This window comes from Lynx canadensis, chromosome X (assembly GCF_007474595.2).
Source record: "Lynx canadensis isolate LIC74 chromosome X, mLynCan4.pri.v2, whole genome shotgun sequence".
NCBI classification, from domain to species: Eukaryota; Metazoa; Chordata; class Mammalia; order Carnivora; family Felidae; genus Lynx; species Lynx canadensis.
Window position 1 is genome coordinate 8,220,946 of NC_044321.2, and position 24,223 is coordinate 8,245,168.

Consider the following 24,223-nt stretch of genomic DNA (forward strand, 5'->3'; position numbering starts at 1 on the left):
GCCGCAGCCTTCACCGGGCCCGGCGGGGACTCGCGGAGACGCGCTCCGGCGGGAGCGCGCGCGCCCGGAGGCTCCGAGGTCCGGCCGCGGCGCGGGGCGGGCCGAGGCGGGACTGAGGGCGGGGCGGCCGCAGCCTCCGCCATTCCCCGCTCCCTCCCCCCACCCCCGCCGAGGCGCGCCACCTCCCCGCCCCCACCCCCCCTCCCCCACCGCGCGCGCTCCGCCCGCCCCGGAGCCTCGCCCTCCGCCACGATGAGCAAATGAGCGCGAGCGAGGGCATGAAATTTAAATTCCACTCAGGGGAGAAAGTGCTGTGCTTCGAGCCTGACCCCACCAAGGCGCGAGTGCTGTACGATGCCAAGGTGCCGCCGCGGAGGGACAGGGAGGAGGCGCGGGCCGGGGACCCCGGGACGGGTGGCGGAGGCGGATGCGGGTGCGGACGGCGGCGCGGCGCGGCGCGGCGCAGGGGAAGTGGCGGGGCCCGGCGCTCCATGCCGGCTGCTCCTCGGCTTGCGCGGCGCCGTGCGTTCAGCAGGGGGCGCTCGCGGGACGCTGCGCGGGGGAGTCGGGGCCCGGGCGGTTCCGCTTCCGCCGGCGCGGGGCCGCGCACGCGCCTTCGGAAACGAAACTTCGCGCATGCAGTGTCGTGAGGCCGGGGCCGCGACGTCGGTTTGCGCACGCGACGCCAGCGAGGGCTGCGCGTCGAGGAGGCCGTTTGCCGGCGGCCTCTACCTTCGTGTTAACTCACACTGTTCTGCGCGGTGCATCGTTGCGTGGGCTCCCGTGCGGCACCCTGACTGACCGAGCCAGGTCCTGAACTGTAGCGCCAGAGCACTGGCCATCGACCAGCGACCTCGATGCTCTGGAGCACCAGTCGTTGTCGGGGCCCGATACCTCCCGGGACCCCTCCCGGGCCCCCCCCCCCGCCCCACCCGAGGGCAGTGTTGACCCGGAGCTTTGATTCCTCAGCGTCTTGCGGCATTTAGGTTTTCGATCCCCGACTCGCGCCCCGTGCCATCTAAGTTTCGGGGGCTGGGGGAAGGTGGGGGGCGGGGGGGAAAGTGAGCCATAACTGCAGCTCCTGGGGTTTGGATGGCGAGCGGCAGTGGACCCCGTAGGCCGGGGATGGGGGCTGGCCCCGGGCCCCAGGTGCGTCTGGGCGACGCCGGCCATGGGGGAATTCCCGAAGCCTCCGGGCTTTGTGGGTTCCGTGTTCCGGCTCCTACCCCCGCAGCCTTGGCTGTTTGCTATCCCACCTCCCTCCCCTCCTCGAGTCTCCCCAGGGGTGACACGCCCCATCGTTTGCCCCAGGTGTTCCCTCTGGGGACTCCGCTGGGAGGGAGCGCGTAATCCTCTGCCGTCCTGGCCCTGGATGCAGCGGAGCTGGGGAGACTACAACTCCCAGAGGTCTCAGGGCTGCAGCTCTCTTGTGTGGCCTGGACACTTGTGTTAGTGACAAGTCGGTCGGCCAATGGCTTCAGGAGCTGAACTCAGTCTCGGTGTCCGAGGCCAATCGTGGGTCGGTTGGAGGGATGTTTCCTATTTTGAGGCATCCACTCAGGAAAAAAAATGGAATTGAAAGGGAAAATGTTTCAACACAGCTTTCAGTCTAAAAAAGGAGAGAATGCGTTCTTTTCTTTTAAAAAGAGATCTGTGATCTAGTTTTCCTGATCTAGCTTGCACTAGTCTGTGTGTTCTGTCATTTGTGGACAATATTTCCTGGTTTCAGATTGTCGATGTTATTGTTGGGAAAGACGAAAAAGGCAGAAAGATTCCAGAATATCTGATCCATTTTAATGGTTGGAACAGAAGGTGAGTGTATTTGTTAAACGGGATTGAAAATTGGTCATCTTTGCAGCACAAGAACATTGCAAACTTAAGTTTTAGAAACACTTGTAGAGAAGCTTCACTTCCTGTTTCTGCTTTTTTATCAAACCTTTCCTATTCTGAAGAATGATTACTTTCAAGTCAATTGTGTTTGGATTCTGGAAACCCTAGTTATTTCTGTGCCTGAATGAGTTCCTTTTCCAGTTTATTTGCATCTTTTTTGTGTGAATTTAAAATATTTCAATAGCGTTCTAAAACTTCAGTACTTTTGGGACACTTCTGCTTCTGTGAGGTGCTTTTAGTATTTGTTCACACCAAACTAAAATACTGAATTTTATATCCTTTTCTCTTTTTTTGTTTGATTAGCTGGGATAGATGGGCAGCTGAAGATCATGTCCTTCGTGACACCGATGAAAATCGGAGATTACAGCGTAAATTGGCAAGGAAAGCTGTAGCTCGCCTGTAAGAATACAAAAGTCATGAAATGAATGTTATTTAGTGTGCTTTCTCTTAATGTTTCGAATTTTTTAAATCTGAAAGTAAAAATCCGATAGACCTGGTTTGTTAAATAGTCTTATATGTTTAAAGCGTGTTAATGAGGAGTTGCTATTGTATTCGAACTGCCGTGTTTTCAGAGAGGTTACTATGGAATCTTCTGAGGTGGAGATTAACATTTATGTTCTAGGATTCAATGATTTTTAGGTCCCTAAGAATCGTTGCTGTTATGTCTTGTTTGTACCTCCAGACCCATATCAGGTGGCATCGGAATTTATTTCAGCGGTGTTTGGTTTTCTTTCAGAAGAAGCACAGGAAGAAAGAAGAAACGCTGCAGGTTGCCTGGTGTTGACTCTGTCTTAAAAAGCCTCCCTGTTGAAGACAAGGATGAAAATGATGAAAACTGTGAGTGGCTTGCCTTCGTTTTCTCTGGCTGAAAGAACTTTTACCTCGTCCTTTTATGCCACAGGATTGAGGGGAGGATTCGCTGCAGTTACAGACAGGGAACCAGTTCAAGCTCGAGCTCATTGTTACGTGTAACGTCTACCCGTTTTGTTTTTGACAGTAGCAGCCCATAGTATCTCATCAGTCTTGCCCGTGACCACTGCCTTCTCAGCCAGTGTCTTTCTTTGTACTAACCCCTTATGTTTCCTTCTTGCCACTTCCTGGGCCTTGACCCCAGTTACGAATGCAAGAGAACCACAGGCTCTCGTAGGTGACCAAACACGTTTAGATCATGAACTTGTGTGGTTTTTACCTTCACTGAAATCGGTGTTATATTTCTCAAAATAAATTTCTTTTCCAAAAGGTCCAGTATTTGTGTTCAGCATATAAAACATATGCAGGGTTGGGGCGCCTGGGTGGCTCAGTCGGTTAAGTGGCCGACTTCGGCTCAGGTCATGATCTCACAGTGTGTGAGTTCGAGCCCTGCGTGGGGCTCTGTGCTGTCGGCTCGGAGCCTGCTTTGGATTCTGTGTGTCCCTCTCTCCCTGCCCCTCCCCCACCTGCAATCTGCCTGTCTCTGTCTCTCAAAAACAGACAAATGTAAAAATAAAATTTTAAATATACGCAGTACAGTTAATTATTGCCAGCGGCAGGACACACGTGCCACCTTAGCGAATTATAAGTGTAAAGGTTAAGGAAATATATGATGCCGGTTTGCCTGATATTTTCTGTTTTACCTAGCAATAAGCAGTTCCTCTGATGACAGTAGTGAAGAAAAGGATGAAGAAATAAGTGAAGAAAGTGATATTGAAGAAAAGACGGAAGTGGTATGAAGTTTTTATTGTAAAATCTCTGTCTTAGGTATATATTTAGTGGTAAAATTATGTGATAAAATTCTCCACTTGTGGATCATTTTCTAAAAATGCATTTGTTTAACCAGATATTATAGAACTGTACTTGATTTTTATGGGAAAATAACCTTTATTTATATTTATAGTCACCGTATGAACCTCTTGGTGGCTCTTTTTACCCATAAACTGTTTACATGAATCATGGTTACTTCTTTCTTTCCAATGAAATCATGAACTTTATTTCTGTGATGGTGATTAGTGTTTAAATGTATCAGAGTTTAAGTGTATCAGAGTTTAAGTGTATCAGAGTTCAGTAACTTCCGCCTGCCTTCAAAGTTAACATGTATCTCACTGCCAACGCTGAAAGGAGAGAGAAACAAAGTAAGCATTTGCAACATGCTTAGTGCCCTAAAACCTGTAAACCTTGGACCTTTCATGTGCTTTTCTCTAGGACATGTGGCATCATCACTGGTATGAATGTTGAGGATTAACTGCGTTTGTTTCATAGTAGCCTCTCATGTGTTTGTCTTTGGATATAGACCCCCCCCCCCCGCCATTATAAGTAGTTAAAGATGCAATTGTGACATTGCAGAAGGAAGGACCGGAGCCACACACAAGAAGGGAAATGGAAGAAAGGACAATAACGATAGAAATCCCAGAAGTTCTGAAGAAGAAGCTCGAGGACGATTGTTACTATATCAACAGGAGGAAACGGGTATACAGGGAGAATACATAAAACGTGGATTTGTAATAGAGCTTTCATTTAGCCATATTTTGCAATCACAGACTCAAATAATTAAAAACCTTGTAAGAATGAAATTCATATTTTAAGTTTTGTACTGAGTCAGGTTCTACAGTTCCCTGACTGTGGCATTCTTGCTGATTGCATTAAGGCGTGCAGTCTTTCCCAGCCCTGGTTGTCCATTAGAACCATCTAGGGAGCTTTGCCAAACTCCTTATGCCTGGGCTTCATTCAAGAGGTTAAGACGTAATTGATCTGTCATGGAGGCTGACTGCGAATATAGTCTCCCCAGGTGGCCCTAATTGATCACTAAGATGTGAGTCACTGCTTACATTTATTTTGAAAACTTACAGTGTGATCTTCATGGGGATATGATTAGTAGAAGCAATCAAGGAGCCTCAAAGTATATTTAAAAGATTCTCCTCAAGCAGAATTGGCTTTATTTTTTTAAGATTTTATTCTTCAGTGATCTCTACACCCAATGTGGGGCGTGAACTCACAGCCAAGGTCAAGAGTCGAATGCTCTACTGACTGAGCCAGCCAGGCACCCTGAGAACTGGCTTTATTTTTGAGTTAAAAAGTTTATAGAGACAAGAGCACTGTTTCTTGGAATGTATGATTTACACAGTGAGATGTGTGCATCAGATGTCTATGTTTTCATTAACAGTTAGTGAAGCTTCCGTGCCAGACCAACATCATAACTATTTTGGAGTCCTACGTGAAGCATTTTGCTATCAATGCAGCCTTTTCAGCCAATGAGAGGCCTCGACACCATCATGCTATGCCACATGCCAATATGAACGTGCACTATATTCCAGCAGAAAAGAAGTGAGTAGTTGGTGGGGGGGGGGGGGTTGGTGGCTCAGTGGCTCGCTCTCTCTGTGTATTAGAGAAGTGACTTCCATTTAGGATAGGTGACACTCTCCTTTTCTCTAATTTGGAATTCATTTAATACATCACTTAAGAATTAACTAATAATTCATTTAGTAACAAATTTAATATCAAAATATCCCTGTTTCAAAATGCCCAATAACTTTTTAGGTGTCTGGTGTGGATACATTGAGCATATGCACTGCCTCAACACCCAAGACCTGGTTTTCTCAGTGATACAATATAGGGAGATAACTCTTTTTCCTCGAGAAGCACCAGAATGGGGGAATAACATTTTGCAAACAGCTTGTTTGCAAACAGGTTTTTATTCCAGTCAGGATTATTATGTTCATGGCCTGTGTTCTGCATGTGGCCCAGCTCGATTAGAGTCCAACAGGCAGAGTATTGGATTTGAAACCAGTATTAGGAGTAGTGCATCGGGCTTGCCCCCTTCAGCTCCCGGTAATTGGGGTCTGTCCACCGTCTGCAGCGCAGGCTGCTTGGGCTGCTCATGTGACACTGAACGTAGTCATTTGTGTTCAGTGTGATGTTAAAATCACTAGTGTACTTTTTTCACTTTGTATTATAGTTTTGTGTTTGTGCTTAATTTTCTGTTGACAACATCTATAAACTCTTCATACATATAGGTGTAATGTATAGTGTTTAAAACATCGCCTTCTTAAAAATGTGCAACTTGATTCTGATATTTTGGAAAGTATTTACTGCATCTCTAGTCTCTTACTCTCCTAGCGTTGATCTTTGTAAGGAGATGGTGGATGGATTAAGAATAACTTTTGACTACACGCTCCCACTGGTTTTGCTCTATCCGTATGAACAAGTTCAGTATAAAAAGGTGACTTCATCCAAGTTTTTTCTTCCGATTAAGGAAAGTGCCACAAACACTAACAGGTAAGTTAGCCTGCAGTCTGACTGATGTCAGCAAATAGTTGACTCTTTCTTTGAAGATTTCTATCTGATGCTATGGGGCCAATAGGTTTGGAGGAAGAGATTGAAAGGTGGAGTTTTTTCCTGGGTTAGCCAAGTCGTTCACTTTCAAATGGCTCTGAAAGATTTTACCAAGTGAAGATTCCAGTGTGAGAACTTGGTTGGATTTTGAGCAGCTAACTCGTCTTCCCAAAGACAAGTGGGGTGAAGACACAGGGCTGAGAAGGGCGGAAGATGTGGGTTTGAATTTAGCTCCTTTACTTGCTGGTTGTGTGACGTGTGGAAATGCCTTCTGAGCCTCTTCCTTTTGCCTCTGTTCAATGGAAAGAGCGTTTGCCTCCTCGAGTAGTTATTATTAAATGAGAAAGTTCTCCAAGGGCTGGCCACCTTTTGCTTTGAAGTAAAGGTTAGTTCCTCTGCTGTGTCACCACTTTCTTTCCTCAGTCACCAAGCATGCCCAAATCTCTATTGTTTGGTTGAGAGAGGAGGGTCGGAGATCTCACCCTGAAGTCTGTACCTTCGCTGGACAAGCTACTTCCCTATCTTCCTGGGCCTCTTTTCCTGGGAGAGCGGCGTGTTCTCATGATTTCCGCACCTCCATCTCCGCTCGCCTACCTCCCGTCTGCCTCTGTCTACTGCTGCCCCTGCTCACTCTGCTTCCCCAAGAGAGGGTGCTGACAGCTGCCCGCTCGCCAGACGCCATGCTCTGCTCTGGCTACCTTTCCCTTCCATCCCCTTCCTTCCCTTCGTGGCTCCTCGTTCCTGGTTTTCTGCCTGCCTGCCTGCCTCCCTGCCTCTCCCATTGGTTTCATCCTACGTGAGAGGCCTGTGCAACTCCTTGGGGACCTGTGTTGATGTCCCCATGCCCTGCTTCAAACCTCAGGGTGGACTGTGTGTTCCACAAAGCTTGGCGGATGCTTGTGGCTTTTCTTTCTAGTCTTGTAGTAGTTACAGCGTAACGGAACGACACGGTATTCCTACACCTTTTAAAACAAAATCTATTGAAGTATAGCAGACCCAGTGTTACATTACTTTGAGACGAACAGCACAGTGATTGGACAGTTCCATACGTTATGCTGTATTGCCCACCACAAGCACAGCTGCCGTAGTATTCTTACTCTCTTGAGCAGGGTTTCTCAACTTTGGCCCTATTGACGTTTTGAACAAGATCATTCTCTGTGGTGGGGCTTTCTTGTGCCCTGTGGGATGTTGAGTGGCAGCCCTGGCCTCTCTCCATTAGATGCCAGTAGCGCTCTGCCGGTGGTGACAGCCGAAACAGTGCTGTCTCCAGATAGTGCCAGTGTCCCCTGGCAGGGCGAGACGACGTCCGATTGAGAACCATCGGTATAATATATAAAAGGGGCATCAGGCTTTAATGCCAACATGCCTTGCAGAGTTATCAAGGGGATGTAAATGATTTAATAGGTCTGGTTACTCCCTTGTTTTTTTATCTTATATTTATTTACTTTTGAGAGAGAGAGAAAGAGCGTGAGTGGGGGAGGCACAGAGAGAGAGGGAGACAGAATCCGAAGCAGGCTCCAGGCTCTGAGCTGTCAGAGCCCGAATGTGGGGCTCAAACCCACGAACCGTGAGATCATGACCTGAGCCGAAGTCAGACGCTTAACCAGCTGAGCCAGCCAGGCGCCCCAATCCGTTTGGTTACTCCTTAAGAAAACATTTGTTTTGTCACACTTGAAAGTAAAAGTTTATAAGCCTCCTGGAGGAGAGGCAAGAGTGTTTTCAGTGTGAAGGAGGACATGTAAGAACCGCTCCGGGTTTTGCAGAGGTTATGTGTGCCAGTGTGTGCGATGCTCTCTCTTCTTCCGTAGGAACCAGGAGGAGCTCTCTCCGAGCCCGCCTCTGCTGAATCCGTCCACACCGCAGTCCACGGAAAGTCAGCCCACCTCCGGTGAACCAGCCACCCCCAAGAGGCGCAAGGCCGAGCCGGAAGCCTTGCAGTCTCTGAGGCGGTCCACGCGCCACTCTGCCAACTGTGACAGGCTGTCTGAGAGCAGTGCCTCTCCTCAGCCCAAGCGCCGGCAGCAGGACACGTCCGCCAGCATGCCTAAGCTCTTCCTGCACCTGGAAAAGAGTAGGTCCATTCCCAGGCGCAGGGCAGCCGTTCACTTGTGCTTGGCCCGTGCCGGAAGCTGGCCGGCAAGGGGGGCGGGGAGGGGAGTGGGGGCGAGCGCCCAGTCACAGCCACGTTCGCCCGCTCGCCTGTGGGAGCTCCGCTCAGGAGCTGGCTCCAACCGAGGCTCATGAAGCATTTTGCCTATGGCCGGGAGAGAGAGGAGCCCCCACGCCTGAGCCCTGCGGTCGGATGCTTGGCACCTGCTGGTGTAGCTGGGTCTCGTGGGTCTGGTAGTGGTAGCTCCCCGTTGCCTCCCCCCAGCCCTAATCCAGCAGCCTGGGTGACCACTGCTTACTTCCCGTCCGGATGGATTTGCCTCTTCCAGGCCTCAATTCCTGTCAATGCGGGTAACGCAGTAAGTGGTCTTTTGTCTGTGGCGTCTTTCGCTCAACGTAATACTTTCAAGGTTCGTCACATTGTAACGTACATCAGCACTTGATTTTTTTCCCCAGATAATCGAGGTACCGGCTTTTATGGTAGGAAAGTCTTCCCGTTAAAGATGAATAACTTCTCTGCCGTTGGTAATGGTCTTCCGGCAGTCTTTGGTTCAGTTCCTGTGACTTACGAGTGAATAATTAACACCTCTTCCTTTCAAAGAGACACCTGTGCACAGCAGATCATCCTCACCTGTCCCGCTGACCCCTAGCAAGGAAGGCAGCGCAGTGTTTGCTGGCTTTGAAGGCAGAAGAACTAATGAAATAAACGAGGTAAAGCGTTGGCATTACTGCTCGGCCTCCTATGCCTGCTTGAGTCCTGTGGAAGGAAGTCGGGTTTCCTGAGAGACAGGATGTCGCTCCTGCTGTGGGTATTAACAAAATGCTTCAGATGATGATGCTGAATGTTGGTTTTGGTTTCTAAAATGAGAAAATCATTAGGATTCCAGCACTGTGCTTCTGCTCATCTCTCAAGTAAGCACGACTGTTGAAATATGAGTACTTTCATTTTATGGAACAAGCATCAGCACGCTTGTTGTGCAAAAGACCAGAGAGTACATATCGGAGGCTTTGTGGGCCACGTGGTCTCCTTCAAGAGTACTTGATTCCAAAAGCATCTATAGACACTATGTAAATGAATGGGCGTGCTGTGTTCCAATAAAACTTTATTTAGAGACACCGAAATTTGAATAGATCATTTTCGTGTTATGAAACATGGTTATTCTTGTGTTTTTCCAATCATTTAAAAATAAAAAATTCGTTCTTAATAGTAATATTAGTAGCCATCCCTTTGAGGGCATGCTGTATGTCAGCATCGTGCCAGGCACTTGACCTAAATCACCTCAGATTTTCTAGAACAACCTTGCCACCAGGTTTTCGTTTTACAAATGGGGAAACTTTTCATTTAAAAATTCTGTTTTTAAGACCGGTTAACTGATGTGTAGGTAGTGAGCGTTTCAGGGGTTCAGGAGGCATCTTAGTCTACTGGGATATTTTGTGAATCTCACTTACGTAGGATTTCCTTGTTTCTGTGCACGACTTTACTAGGCAAGGAGAACACGAAGTGATGAAGGTTGGCAAACTTTTTCTGGAAAGGGTCAGATTGTAAACATTTTCAGGGTTGTGTACCATACGGTCTCTTTCGAGGTTAGCAAGCTCTAGTGTCGTGTGAGAGGGCTACAGACCGCTCGTAAGTGAAGGGGTATGTCTGTGTGCCCCCACAATTCATTCATGGACACTGGTAATTGAATTTCATATCATTTACATGTCCTGAAATACTATTCGTGTGATTTTACTAGCCATTTAAAAATACGACAACCATTTTTAGCACAAGGGCGTTTGGGCTGGATTTGGCACAAGGCCTTACTTAGTTGGCTGGCCCTTGATAGAAAAACTGGAAAACTTAGTTTGTTTTACGATGACATTGAGGGAAGATTGGGAAATTCCTAGGATGAGCAGTCCCTGACATCCTGTTCCTCAGACACGGCCCTGCAGGTGTTATTCAGGAGATGCCTGTTTCTCGGAAAAGGCAGGGGAATATTCAGGCAAGGCCATTCCCACTCAGGTGAGCAGTGCGAGCCCACCATCTAGTGGTCACAGGTCCAGCCGCAGGCCCTAGTAGAACAGGATTTCTAGTAAATGGTTGGAGGGTGCAACAGGCTCCCAACAGTGACTCCTGAGGCCTTAGTGAACTCCCCCCTCGTAAGTGCCTCTATCTTCGTGTGTTGTAACGAAAGCCCTGCATCCGCCTCCCCTGAGACTCTCTGCCATTGCTGTTTGCTGGCCTGCATCGGGGGAGAGTCTGGATGCACACCTTTCTCATCAGTACTCACGGGTGGTTCTCTGTACGCCCCTGTTGAGACTGCCTCTGCTAGAAACCTGTTCTCCTCCGTGAGACTTACCTTCAGTTAATAGGAGGTGATACGCTGCATTGAAACGTGCAGTTGAGCGAGTGAGGCCGACTGCCCGCTAACCAGCCGAATGGCCTGCTGTCGTACACACGTGCGTTTCATTGTTCCGGTGATTGCAGATTCCTCCACGTTAACTTTAGGTGTCACTGTCAAGACAGTTGCCGAGTTTCAGGTTGAGGTGCCGGGCGTGGAAGAATGATGCCGAAACCAAATCGCCACCCTCCGTGATCTGCGCCACGGATGGGTGGGGTGGGTGGGTGAGGCCAAAGCCGAAGCTAGGACCTTAGCGTGGAGTGCCGCAGAGCCGTGGCGAGACTCACTAGCTTCTCCAGTTTCATCGTGTTAAATTGAGTACATCAGCCTTTCTGGGGTCGTTTGGGCATCCTTCTGCTTTGTCTTGTGGAGGATTTCCTTTGGCTCTACTGTTTCCAGATTAAACTTGATAGATCCCCAAAGGCAAAGCAGCAACTCAGGAGAATAGATCTATAATTTGCTGAAGTATTTCTGTGGAATCTCATCAGAGCGCTTTTATTTATTTTTTTAATGTTTATTGTTTTTGAGAGAGGGGGAGAAGGAGACAGAGGGTCTGAAGCAGGCTCTATGCTGACAGTAGAGAGCCCAACACGGGGCTTGATCTCACAAAGCATGAGATCATGACCTTAGCTCAAGTTGAACGCTCAACCAACTGAGCCCCCCCCGGGCGCTCCTCATCAGAGGGTTTTTAAATACAGCTCTGACTTTAACAAAACCTTATATCCATCCCCAGTTCTGAAATTGAAAAAGAAGGAAAAGAAATCAATACCCAGGGTTTCAGTCTATTTTCACTTGATTCAGTGGGTCAGATTAGTTTCCAAAGTCAATCAAATATATTAGGAGATTAGAAAAACCTTAAAACATGTCTGGGTTACTTTTTACCACTTCATTCTCTAATATGGCATGATTTTCAAGAAAGGAAAAGAGACGAAATTACCAGAACAGTTACAGCTAATTTATACGTAGTAGCTGTTGGAATCTCACTTAAGTAGGATTTCCTTGTTTCTGTGAACGACTTTACTAGGCAAGGAGAACATTAAGTGATGAAGGTTGGCAAACTTTTTCTGGAAAGGGTCAGATTGTAAACATTTTCAGGGTTGTTGTAGGAAATCAAATAAATTTATTGTTAGAATTTTTAGGTGATTAGAAGTATCTCCATGTTGCCAAGGAAGGTGAGTCCTCGTGTGCTTGGTTTAAAAGGCAAAAATATTTTGAAAAAGTTGCCGTAGGAAACTATAAGATACATGCTGACATGTAATCCATGTGGGAAACACGTGCCTTTATCCTCCCCAACCCCCTAAATCATAATTCCACCAATAAGACATGAACATTGAACATTTTGGTATGTACTTCTACTTGGTAATTTTTCTGTATTTACATAATCATACACATCATATTGTGTATTTTTTGCAAGCGTTCTTTTGAACTTTGTTATTTTGTAGTTTTTGGTTCTCTTCAACATAAAGCATTATACTGGCCTATATGCTGAGATCATGCTCTTAAATGGCTTCGTGGGAAAGCTAGAGGAGTGGCTTTCAAACTTCTGCATTGGTTTGTTGTTATTGTTTACTCCCATTTTCTGGTCCAGCTGTGAAGCAACTCATGAGGCACCACAAGGACAGGAAGCTTGGGAGTGAGAATGTCACACTGCATGCGAGACTGAGAACCTCACAGCATGTGTATTTCTGCTGCAATTCCAGATTTTGAGATCTCTTGGTAACAGTGTTAAGATGCAACAATTCATGCAACTCATGCTTTTCCCAGGTCCTCTCCTGGAAACTGGTACCGGACAGTTACCCCCCAAGTGACCAGCCGCCTCCACCCTCTTACATTTATGGGGCACAACACTTGCTACGATTGTTTGGTGAGAAGTCCCTGGCCCCTGCTTTCTTCTTCCTTTTTTTTTTTTCCACTTTGGGTTTTTTTTTAAGGTTATTTTTTTTTTTTTTTAATAATCAAACTCATGACCCCAAGATCAAGAGTCGCACATTCTTCCAACTGAGCCAGCCAGGTGCCCCTCCAGTTTGGTTTTCACACCCTTATTCTTTTATGTACAGCTTGTAATTTTGAGGGTCTAAGAAAAAGCATTGAAAAATGACCTCTTTAAAAAAGGCACTGAATGAATCTTAAATTTCATAAAAATGGTGTTTGTATCATTTGTACCACTACCCTGTGTTCAGTAAGACTTTTTGGTTTTATCTGATAACGTAGATGTTAATTTCAGCTTGAGCAGGATAAATAAGGACCCTCAGTATGTCCTACTCATTGCCAGAGTCTGCTGATTGTAAATGGTTTGGCTTTTATTTTGAATGCAGTGAAACTTCCAGAAATCCTTGGAAAGATGTCCTTTTCTGAGAAGAATCTGAAGGCTTTACTGAAGCACTTTGATCTCTTTCTTAGGTATTTTTCTTTTTTTATTAATTTATCTTTTATATATCTTTTCTGAACTTCTCCGTAACAGCGGTGGAAGCTAATAATCTGTGTGGTATTTTTAATAGTCGCAGTATTACCTAAGTATGATTGGTTCTAACTGTAATCGTAACATAGGGGGGTTTTGGCAATTTTTTTTCTGTAATTTATCTGTGTTCTGAGTCCAGGATGTTCGTTGTATTGAGGTAAAATTTTTTGTGTCACACTAGAAGAGTCCAGTTGGGTAACTGTGAATAGAAAATTAAATTTTTACAGTAGAAGTGATTAAGATCGATAGTAATTTAGTTTCACATTTTTTCGTTATAAGTACCTTAAGTATTAGACTTTTTTGTTGTGTGTACATAAACCTAAATATTAACATTTACAGGTTGGGTTTTTGTGTTTATTTTTTTTAAGTTTGTTTATTTTTGAGAGAGCAGGCGCGTGAGAAAGAGAATCCCAAGAGAATCTCCACGCTGTCAGCACAGAGCTCAACGCAGGGCTCGACCTCACGTACTGTGAGATCATGACCTGAGCCAAAATCAAGAGTCAGACACTCTACCGACTGAGCCACCCTGGTGCCCCTATCGTTTGTTTTTATAACGTGAAAATGTAGAAGTGGTCAGAACCCTTTTTTGCAGGAAGCGTTTGTATAAGGCAGCCTGCCACCTAGTGGAGTTTAGGTTGTTTCTATTTGTACACTTGATAGTGGAAGGGTTCTGATGAAATGGTAATTACTGCAGAAGCCAGATACGTGCAATGAAAGTAATCTGTATATAGAAATCAAAATCACGTTCATTTTTTTTTCTTTGGAATACCGAGAAGGGGTGAAATGTTAGAGTGCTTGCAAGTTAAAATTTTGCTTGCTGGTGTTCCGCCCTCACTGTAATGATCATCGGGGCAATGTTTTTCTTCTTCCAGGTTTTTGGCAGAATACCACGATGACTTCTTCCCAGAGTCTGCCTATGTTGCTGCCTGTGAGGCACACTATAGCACCAAGAACCCCAGGGCGATTTATTAAAGGTTTAATGGTTCTGGAAGAACATCTTGTCTGTCTAGCTTTGTGCTCTAGGTTCGCAGTGAAGAGTGAAGGTCTGGGGAGATGGTGGGCCTTCTTTACAGGGCTGAGACAACAGCCACCCCCGGGGCTCTGGCAGAGGTGGGCCCGTTTGTTTGAGCTGCTTACATCCTGTAGTTATTCTGTAAAGGTTTACTTCCTGGGTGCCTGAACGGCCTCCAACATCTGACCCTTGCCACTGGACGCGTTGTCTGTGACAGCGGTTAAAGAACAGCTGTGTTCACAGTGAAACATTAATGGAAGTATGTATAGGTTAGGCTGTTTTAGTAGATGTTGGAATTGTTTGTTAGCAATGACCACGTTTTTTAGTTACTCATTAGCATTAAGCAAAATTGTTTTCCAAACTGTTTTCATTCTTGTGACGAGGCTCAACAGCTCTGTCCACCAAATTTCAGTTTTGCTTGGAAATCACAAAATAGTCCCAAAATATTTTAGAGGGAATTGATATCGATGGCAAAAGAAAATTTGCAGCCCCACACTTGCTTGTTATAGTTCCTTTCGTCCAAAACCTTATTTTTGGTGATCTAAATAAAGTGTTGCCTCTCTTGTTTGAGATTTTACAGCTATACTTTGTTGTGTAATGTTATGGTTCCCTTTCTGTAAAACCTTATTTTTGGTGATCTAAATAAAGTGTTGCCCATCTTGTTGCAAAGAAGCAGGAGTTTTCACTCTGGTCTTGGCCTCTTTGTTGCAGAGGGAGAGTGAGGTAACCTCTTGACTAATAACTTTTTGTTGTACTTTTGTGCCTGCTTTGTTAAGGCCTTTTGTTTTCTATCCCTCTGTGATTTTGCCCCACTTGATGGCTTGACCAGAAGGTGACTACTGGGAGATGCTGCACGCTGGGCTGGGCCAACACGTTTCTCCTCCATCGTTACCAGCTGACAGTCTCTGAAGACACCTTTCTAATCCTCATTATAGTCTCTCGTGTGCCTCCCTGTCCCCCAGGATGCTTCACAAAGTTGTAATTCAATTAAAGGGGTACCAGTACCATACTAGCCTTGACTGTGGTGCCTGCCTATTCTTACAGCTCAGTTCAGTGGACCTTAACTTCCAAAGACCACTGCTCATGAATGACAAAGGCCACAGGGAATTTTTTTAAAAATCTAAAATGGCTCAATGATTCCATCAAAGAGATTTCTGCATGTACTGACCAGTGAGATTCAGAACCTATAAACCAGAGTAAACATCACCTTAGTGCAGTTAGTTGCTGAGTAAGACTCAAGTCTTTGGTGTCTAATCTGGACTAGAACTATACTTCCTACTGTGTTTCATCCCATTTGGTCTATGCAGTGCCTGTTTAAATCTGGTGTACCTGCAGTGTGCTTGAATTGTTAGAAAACTTTAATCTGTAATTGTGGCCCAGAAAAGAAAAAAGATTTTTCCCTTACAAGAATCTCCTTATTAAGTGTCCCCAGTGAAATGAACACAGACTATCTGTTGGAACATTTTTTTTAATGTTTATTTTATTTTTGACAGAGTGAGAGCAGGGGAGGGGCAGAGAGAGAAGGGGACACAGAATCTGAAGCAGGCTCCAAGTTCTGAGCTGTCAGCACAGAGCCTGACATGGGGCTCGAACTCACGAACCATGAGATCATGACCTGAGCTGAAGTCGGATGCTTAAGTAACTGAGCCACCCAGGTGCCCCAAGGAACGTTTTTTTTACTATGAATCTAATTTATTGTCAAATTGACTTACATACAACACCCCGTGTTCATCCCAGCAAGCGCCCTCCTCAGTGCCCATCACCCATTTTCCCCTCTCCTCACCGCCCCCATCCCCCCTCAGTTTGTTTTCTGTATTTATAGAGTCTCCTGATTTGCCTCCCTCCCTCTCTGTTTGTAACTATTTTTTCTCCTTCCCTTCCCCGTGGTCTTCTGTTAAGTTTCTCAAGATCCACATATGAGTGAAAACGTGATAATATCTGTCCTTCTCTGACTGACTTATTTCACTTAGCACAATAGCTTCTGGTTCCATCCACATTGCTGCAAATGACAGGGTTTCATTCTTTCTCATTGCCAAGTAGTAGTCCATTGTATATATAAACCACGTCTTCTTTAACCATTCATCAGTTGATGGACATTTAGGCTCTTTCCATAATTTGGCTATTGTTGAGAGCGCTGCTGTAAACATTGAGATACACAATCATCCTCAATGCAGAAAAACTGAGAGCTCTCCCCCCTGAGATCAGGAACACGACAGGGATGTCTTCTCTCAGCGCCGTTGTTTAACATAGTGTTGGAAGTCCTAGCACCAGCAATCAGACGACAAAAGGAAATCAAAGGCATCAAAATTGGCAAAGAAGAAGTCAAACTTTCACTTTCGCAGACAACATGATACTCTACATGGAAAACCCGAAAGACTCCACCAAAAGACTCCAAGAACTGATACATGAATTCAGCAGAGTCGCAAGGTACAAAATCAATGTGCAGAAATCAGCTGCATTTTGGGGCGCCTGGGTGGCTCAGTCGGTTAAGCGGCCGACTTCGGCTCAGGTCATGATCTCACGGTCCGTGAGTTCGAGCCCCGCGTCGGGCTCTGTGCTGACAGCTCAGACCCTGGAGCCTGTTTCAGATTCTGTGTCTCCCTCTCTCTGACCCTCCCCTGTTCATGCTCTTGTCTCTCCCTGTCTCAAAAATAAAGTGTTAAAAAAATTAAAAAAGAAAAAAAAGAAATCAGCTGCATTTTTATACACTAATAATGAAGCAAGAGACAGAGAAATAAACTGATCTCATATACAATTGCACCAAGGAACATTTTTTTTATTGTTTATTTTTGAGAGAGGGAGAGGGTGCTTGCGAGCCAGGGAGAGGCCTAGAAAGAGGGACACAGAGGACCTGAAGCAGGCTTTGAGCTATCAGTGCAGAGCCCGACACAGGGCTCAAACTCACAAACTGAGATCATGACCTGAACTGAAGTCAGATACTTAGCCTACTGAGCTGCCCAGGTGACCCTCTCTTGGAACATTGCAATAATTACACACCTTGAGTTTACGATTTATTCTGTTTCTAGTAATGAGATACTATTTTCTTCCCACAAGGCATTTCCTAACCATAACTTCCTTTAAGCTAATTATTTGGAGCTTGGGTTGATTTAAATATCTTCAAAATGTCCCTTGATTGTATATTACTAATAATTTTTCAAACAATTCATCACTTAAAAATATGATTTAAATGTCTGGACAGTTCTCATCAGAATTATACTTCATCCTCTTGTCAATTTTTAAATTGTTACTTGCCTAAACTGCCAAACCTTGCAATTAAGTATCATGTTCATCATGTTAATGTTTTCAAGTCCTTTAAAGATGTATCGAAAATAATATTTTAGCAACTTGTGTATCAGGTCCTTGTACTACCAGGCCCTTGGACTTTGAAAAGGACGTTCAAGAACAACGACAAAAACAAAAACACTCCTGAACAGAAGTAGATTTATAAATCATTTCACAGAACAGTGTACACAAAAACAAAAGAAAAAATTATCAGGGCACCTGCCTGGCTCAGTCGTAAAGCATGTGACTCTTAATTTCAGGGTCATGAGTTCAAGCCCCACATTGGGTGTGGAGCCTACTTAAAATGTAAAAAAACATTTTAAAAATCATCAATTTATAAAAGTTGACGTCTGTCATAAGACTTTATTATCAACTCTGTAAACATTTGAGGAAGTGAAGTCACCCAGTTTTTCCATTATTGTTTTAATAAGTCGGTGGCCTCTGCCTTTTAATATTTAGCTTGTCAAATAAGTTTATCAACATTTATTGACAACCACCTCCTGGGATACCAAAAACTGTGCGAGGTATTGGAAAGATAAGGGCAAATGAGATATGATCTGGGGCGTCTGGGTGGCTCAGTCGCTTAAGTGAATGACTCTTGGTTTCGACTCAGGTCATGATCTCATGGTTCATGAGTTCGAGCCCCACATCAGGCTCCACACTGCCAGTATGGAGCCTGCTTGGGATTCTCTCTCTCTGCCCCTGCCCTGTGCTCGTTCTCTCTCTCGCTATCTCTCTTGCTCTTTCTCTCCCTCCCTCCCCCTCTCAAAATAAGTAAACTTTTAAAAATTTTCAAAATAAATAAGATACAATCCTTGCTGGGGAATATACTTAAGATTGATTCCTCCTTAACTTCTATATCAAGGAAGTGTGTCACTTTAACCAGTTCTTGATTTTAAACAGTATAATGTAACCATAAGTGGCAACATTTTCCAAAATTAACCTTCCCATTGTACAAGAAAGAATGGATAATTCTCTTAATTAATTGGTATGTGGATATCAGTTTAGGTAGGTTTGATTATTAAGTTTTCACTATTGAAAAATCTGGCAAGATGATGTTAAGGGACTTGATATCCATTGGGGAAAGGAGTTTCAACAGATTAAAATTAAAAGCAGTTGGGGCACCTGGGTGGCTCAGTCGGTTGAGCATCTGACTTCGGCTCAGGTCATGATCTCACGGTTCATGAGTTTGAGCCCTGTGTCGGGCTCTGTGCGGACAGTTTGGAGCCTGGAGCCTGCTTCCGATTCTGTGTTTCCCTCTCTCTCTGCCCCTTCCCTGCTCATGCTCTGTTTCTCTCTATCAAAAATAAATAAACTGGGGCGCCTGGGTGGCGCAGTCGGTTAAGTGTCCGACTTCAGCCAGGTCACGATCTCGCAGTCCGTGAGTTCGAGCCCCGCGTCGGGCTCTGGGCTGATGGCTCAGAGCCTGGAGCCTGTTTCCGGTTCTGTGTCTCCCTCTCTCTCTGCCCCTCCCCCATTCATGCTCTGTCTCTCTCTGTCCAAAAATAAATAAACGTTGAAAAAAAAAAATTAAAAATAAATAAATAAATAAATAAAAATAAATAAATAAACAATAAAAAAAATTAAAATTAAAAGCAGTAATTTGGGGAGATTGTGTTTACTTCACAATGAGAAAAGACTCCTCAATAAACCAATTAAATCTTTTTTTTTTTTTTTTAAGCAATGCAATTGGAAAGACACCCTTTTACTCTAGCTTCTTTTTGTCTTAACGCTTGTGCCAAATTCTTCCTGGTGCTCATCTGGGACAAATCCTTAGTGCATATTTAAGCTAATTGAGTTGGGTCGTTTTTACCTAGTTTCAGTAAAAAGAGAATGCTACTTCCTGCCTCTCTGTTCTCTGGAATCCACCTAAACTCCAACTGACTTTGCAAATGGCCATTTCTTTGCCTCAGCTTTTCCTCTGATTGATGAGCAGAATGTAAGTGCCCTGTGAACGTCCACAAGGCCTGGGATGAAGCTCCTCTCTAGCCCAGATCATCTTCTCAAGATTCTTCTACATGTTGCCGATGTGCCTCGCGCATTAAAAGCGTACATGTTGTATCTGTCCTCACACAGCAAGGGCTACAATTAGCATCAGTGGGTGAATAAGCAAGTGTTCACGTGGTGGTAGACAGTTGGCTGTGAACTCGGGAGAGTGGAGATTTCTGAGGACAAAAGGAAGAGAAAAGCGGCCAAGGGCCTGCCTTACAAAATTGGGGTGTTTGGGCTGGGTAGTGCGTGGTGGAAGCCTCCCCCCTAAAGCTCTGTAAGATAACTCTGCTGAAATGTCGACCATTCACTTAAAGCTTGAGGAAATGGAGTTGTGGTCTTGACCCTCTGTGGAGATGGGTTGTCAGGCTGAGACTGACCTCTAGGCAGGAGGGGCAAGAGCCACAGCGCCCCAAGAGTTGGTTCATATGTTCTGTCACTTATCAAAAGGGTTCTAGGAGAAGGCAGGCACAAAAGGTCACATATTATATGATTCCATTTCTACAAAATGTCCAGACTAGGCACACCATAGGGACAGAAGGTAGACCAGTGGTCGTTAGAGGGTGGGGAGAGAAGGGAATTGGAACTGACCGCTAATAGTTCTGATGTCTCCTCGGGGTGGTAGAATATTCTGGAATTAGTCGTGATTGTGTACCACTCTGTGAATTCACTAGAAACCACTGGATTGTGTGCTTTTAAAAGGTGATTTTTACAGTATATGAATTATATCTCAGTTGAAACAGGGAGATCCAGGGATTGGCTGTGCCTGCAACTCAAGAAAAATCCACCATGAAAATGCATTTTTGAGAACTGCAAAGCTGTTTGCTCCAATACTTCAGCATGGCTTCTTTAACGCACCGTTGCCCCGCGCAGGCCAACGTTCCTTTTCTCACTCCACTGAGTTCACTCTTCACCTGAAGGTCAGAAAACCAGTGCTGTGCCTTCATACGATTTCCTTTGTGAGCAAATACGGAGTTGACAGGTCTTCAAACTTCTCTGACCTCCAAATTCTGCATGGCAGGGCGGAGGGAGTAAGTAAATACTGATATTATGACATAAGCAAAAAAGGTGCACAAGCAGCAGAGGTTAGTAACCGCAAAAATAGTATGCATTGAGAATAATGCCAGTACGCGTTCACCAGTCTTCATGTTTCGGAATTTCTTTGCAACGTCAATCTTTATCCTTCCAGAAGGTCGTGAAAAATCATAGGTAGTAAAGCGTTCGACTGTGTTTTTCTATTGATTGTACTTTTCTCACTCAGATTTACAACTTTCGGTGGAATGATTTAATAAGTCATTTAGAGATCTGCTTTGGCACAAGGTAAATTACACCAGCCTGCTGATTCTATTTACTGCTCCGTCTTCACTATTGTAAAGGTGACTTCTGAGACCATTACTCTCCAGAAAATGATTTGGGGTGAGATGACTTGTGAGCTGTATAGAAACACACCTATTAATGTTAGAGGAGAAAGGCTGTTCCAGTGTGTTCGGGCAGTACGTAAAACGAAGTCTAAAAACCAAAAATGCTCTATTGGAGGGAAGCCTAGTAAGATTTTCCTTTGATTTACAATAATTCATCTTATCGTTTATATTCCGTAGCATGTAAAGCTTAACCAATCATAGCATTGAAACCCTTTGTTAATTTCGTGGTCCAGAAGAAGCCATGGTGTGGTAGGTGGATTGAAAAATGTTTCTAAATCTTTACACACAAACACACACACAACCGTGTCTCTATCCTTCATCTTTCAAAGGCGAATTTTTAGTTTCTCTTATCAAGAGTTAGGATCTATTTTCCTTCCCCTTGAATTTGGTCTGGCTTTTATTTTTCTTGGGCTGACGGCTGACTTTCAATAGATCACAGCGAGAGGAGTGTTCTGCCCAGTACAAAACCCAGATTAGTCTGGCCTGGGGATTTGCTCTAGCCAAGAAAATAGGGCGGAAGTGCTTCCCTTCCCTTCTCTCCCTCGGAACCTTACTGAGATGTGAAACGACCCTGAGCTAACCTGCTGGACGATAAGAGACATATTGCCTAGTTATTCTCTTCTCATCACCCAACCAACTACCGGCCAACTGCCCCACACGCGAATGAAACCCTTTCAGACCAGCCAACCCCCAGCCTACCTACGAGTCCACTATAGATGCGTACATAAGCCACCCCAAATCTTCCAGACCTGGCCTAGGTTAGCAGAACCACCCGGTTGGCCTCTACATTGTTGATCAATAATGAACACTTACTGTTTTAAGCCACTGTGTTTTGGGGCGGTTTGCTATACAGCAATATAGCTGTATCTTTGTGGTGTATATGTTTTGCATCCTATCTATGGAAGAGCTCGAGCTTCATTGCCTTAGCTGAAAGAGCTGAAATTCTGGTATGTTCAGAGGCCATCAGCTAACCAAGGGACCATGTACCTGCTCCTGCTCCCGCTCAGGTAACAAGGAAGAAATGGATAGAGACCGCAACCTATCTTTGGGATTTGGTAGCTAGCACAACGTGGGTTTTATTCTGTAAGAAATTTAGTTTGCAGAAAACTAAAGAGGACATAGAATATGTTTTCACCATAAAATTAACAACTATTATTATTTTGTAAGATTTGTTTCCAGCCACTGTTTTAAAACCAAATGAAACATTTGTTGCTGCCCGGATCTCAATCCCCAGCCCTTCTCCCAGAGGTGATAATTCCGTGAGTTTGGTGTAGTGTGGACTTGTATTGTGCACATGGGATTTCTCGGTCTCATACTCTACACCTTGTTCCTGACATGTATTGATGCGTATTTACACATATACATGTACGTATAACAGAAATATGTGTGTATATAAGTACATCAACCTGTGTTTTTACAGATATACGTATTTAGTTTAATCCTGTTAACTGCCGCAGAAGATGATCACATGGATATAAAACCTTTTATTAATTACCTTACCATTGTTGGACATTCGGATTGCTTCTGAGTCCCCCTTTTACTAACAGTGCTGCAAAGAACAGTGCTTGTACGCAGGTCCTTGTATTCAAACAGCAGTCATTCTGTGGGTCATATGCCCAGAATTGCTGGGTGCTCAGACACATGCTTTTTCACATTTTCTAGAGTCTAGAGTTACCCTGTTGGACAGGGAGCTGGCTTTATCAGAGTTTCTGGGTGTTCAGTTTCAGGGCGGTTGTCTTGTGGGACAGATTTATAACACTGGGAGCTAAAAAGAAACTTGAAAACTTGAAATCTCGGAAACATTCTCCACATTGCCTCATCTCATATCGCCCGCTCCCCCCTGCCCTGTGTTTTTGTGTAGTGTTGGGGATTATTTGGTGGTCTCATAGAAATTAGAAATAAATAACTTCATGGTGGTACAAAGCAGGGTAGGAGTTGATGATCTGCTACTTTGCTCACAGGGCAACTGTCAATGACACCGTGGAAAGGAGTTGATTGGCCATGTGAGGAATATTTCAAATATTGCATGGAACGGGGCAAATGCACCACATTAGGTCATTTCTGAGGGGTATCAGGTTCATTATTCAATAAGGCAAACCAGGGGCTCTTGGGTGGCCCAGTCGGTTAAGCAGCCGACTTTTGGTTTCGGCTCAGGTATTTCTCTCTGCCCCTTCCTCCCCACCCCCCACTGCTTGTGCTCCATCTTTCAAAAATAAATAAACTTTTTTTTTAAGAATAAGGCAAACCAGTTCTTTTGGCTTTCTCAATCGCGAGGTCAAGTCTAAAACCCTGCATTTTCACATTCCAAGACATGAGATGGTAAACATACTATGCCAGGATCAAGGTTAGGTCAAACAATATCGTCTCTGTAAGGGAGAGAAAATCATTCTTGTTGTTTAAGGAGTAAATGGCTGAATGTTCTTAGATTTTACACATCCCCTGTCAAAAGTGAATTAGAACATAAGAAGCCTGTCCTCATAATAAATGTGCTTCTCAACCAATTGTGTGTGCCCTTTGTCCTTTGGGTTCAGTCCAGACCAGCTGATCATAATAGGATGATGTCAACCTCACCTTATTGCTTTCAGTGTGTAACCGTATCTGAGAGCTGCCTGAAGTTTCTCGATTTATGTCAGGTTACATTATAGGTGCTCTGTAACGCAGCTGCTCTTAGTTTAAAAATTTTATAACTGGCGATAAGAATTTCTGGCTAGTGGAAGTAATACTCTATCGTGACTTTTGTATAGCAGAATGAGGAGAAATAAATCTATCGAAAAACTACATCCTTGTCCTCAAATTTCCAAGCTAGGCAGATCACAAAATCATGATTAAAATGAGCAAGAAGATAATATTAATGAAGTAAACTGCGTGCTCCCAGAAAGCACTCTAATAGGAACATCTGGGGACGCCTGGCTGGCTCACTCGGTACAGCACGGCAAGCGACTCTTGATCTCGGGGTAGGGGGGGGGGGGGTCGTGAGTTCAAGCCCCACGTAAGCCGTAGAGCTTCCTTAAACGGAGTAATACACAATAATAAGAGGAACATCTGATGCTCGTTTTCTAGTTCCGTTCTTTAAGATTTTTGGAAACAAGGCTCTGGTTTGGGAAATAGCCAGCGTATTGTGCACACCTGAGGGAAATTTTATAAAGAGGTTTCAGGTGCTGGCCCGTTTTTCAGTGATGAGCTGGCCGCCCCAAATCCACCGCTCTGGGCTGGGCTCCGTGTTTGCGAAAACGCGACGGTGCAAAGCAAGCTCCGGTGACGCGGGCTTGCTTCCCGTTTCTGCCAGGGGAGGGCGCCCGAGAGCAAGGGAGAGCGGGCGGGCTCGCGTCTCCCCGCCCCGACGCTAGGGCAGCTGGCCCCCCGCGCGCCGGCGGCC

General features: G+C 45.0%; 1 protein-coding gene across 2 annotated transcripts; it reads left to right on the forward strand.

Annotated features, from left to right (window-relative positions):
- The first annotated feature begins 220 nt into the window (after positions 1-220).
- On the forward strand, positions 221-14,827 carry MSL3 (MSL complex subunit 3). Of its 2 annotated transcripts, none has more exons than XM_030306168.2 (13): positions 221-362; positions 1,730-1,812; positions 2,194-2,289; positions 2,627-2,727; positions 3,508-3,593; positions 4,210-4,332; positions 5,027-5,187; positions 5,980-6,138; positions 8,004-8,266; positions 8,906-9,015; positions 12,450-12,549; positions 13,001-13,085; positions 14,016-14,827. In XM_030306168.2, exons 1-13 carry the CDS (start codon positions 261-263, stop codon positions 14,113-14,115), a joined length of 1,569 nt encoding a protein of 522 aa, XP_030162028.1. In that variant the 5' UTR covers positions 221-260; the 3' UTR covers positions 14,116-14,827. The 2 variants fall into 2 exon arrangements, with proteins under 2 accessions (XP_030162028.1, XP_032447985.1); XM_032592094.1 differs by lacking the exon at positions 221-362 and adding an exon at positions 683-810.
- The last annotated feature ends 9,396 nt before the right edge of the window (positions 14,828-24,223 follow it).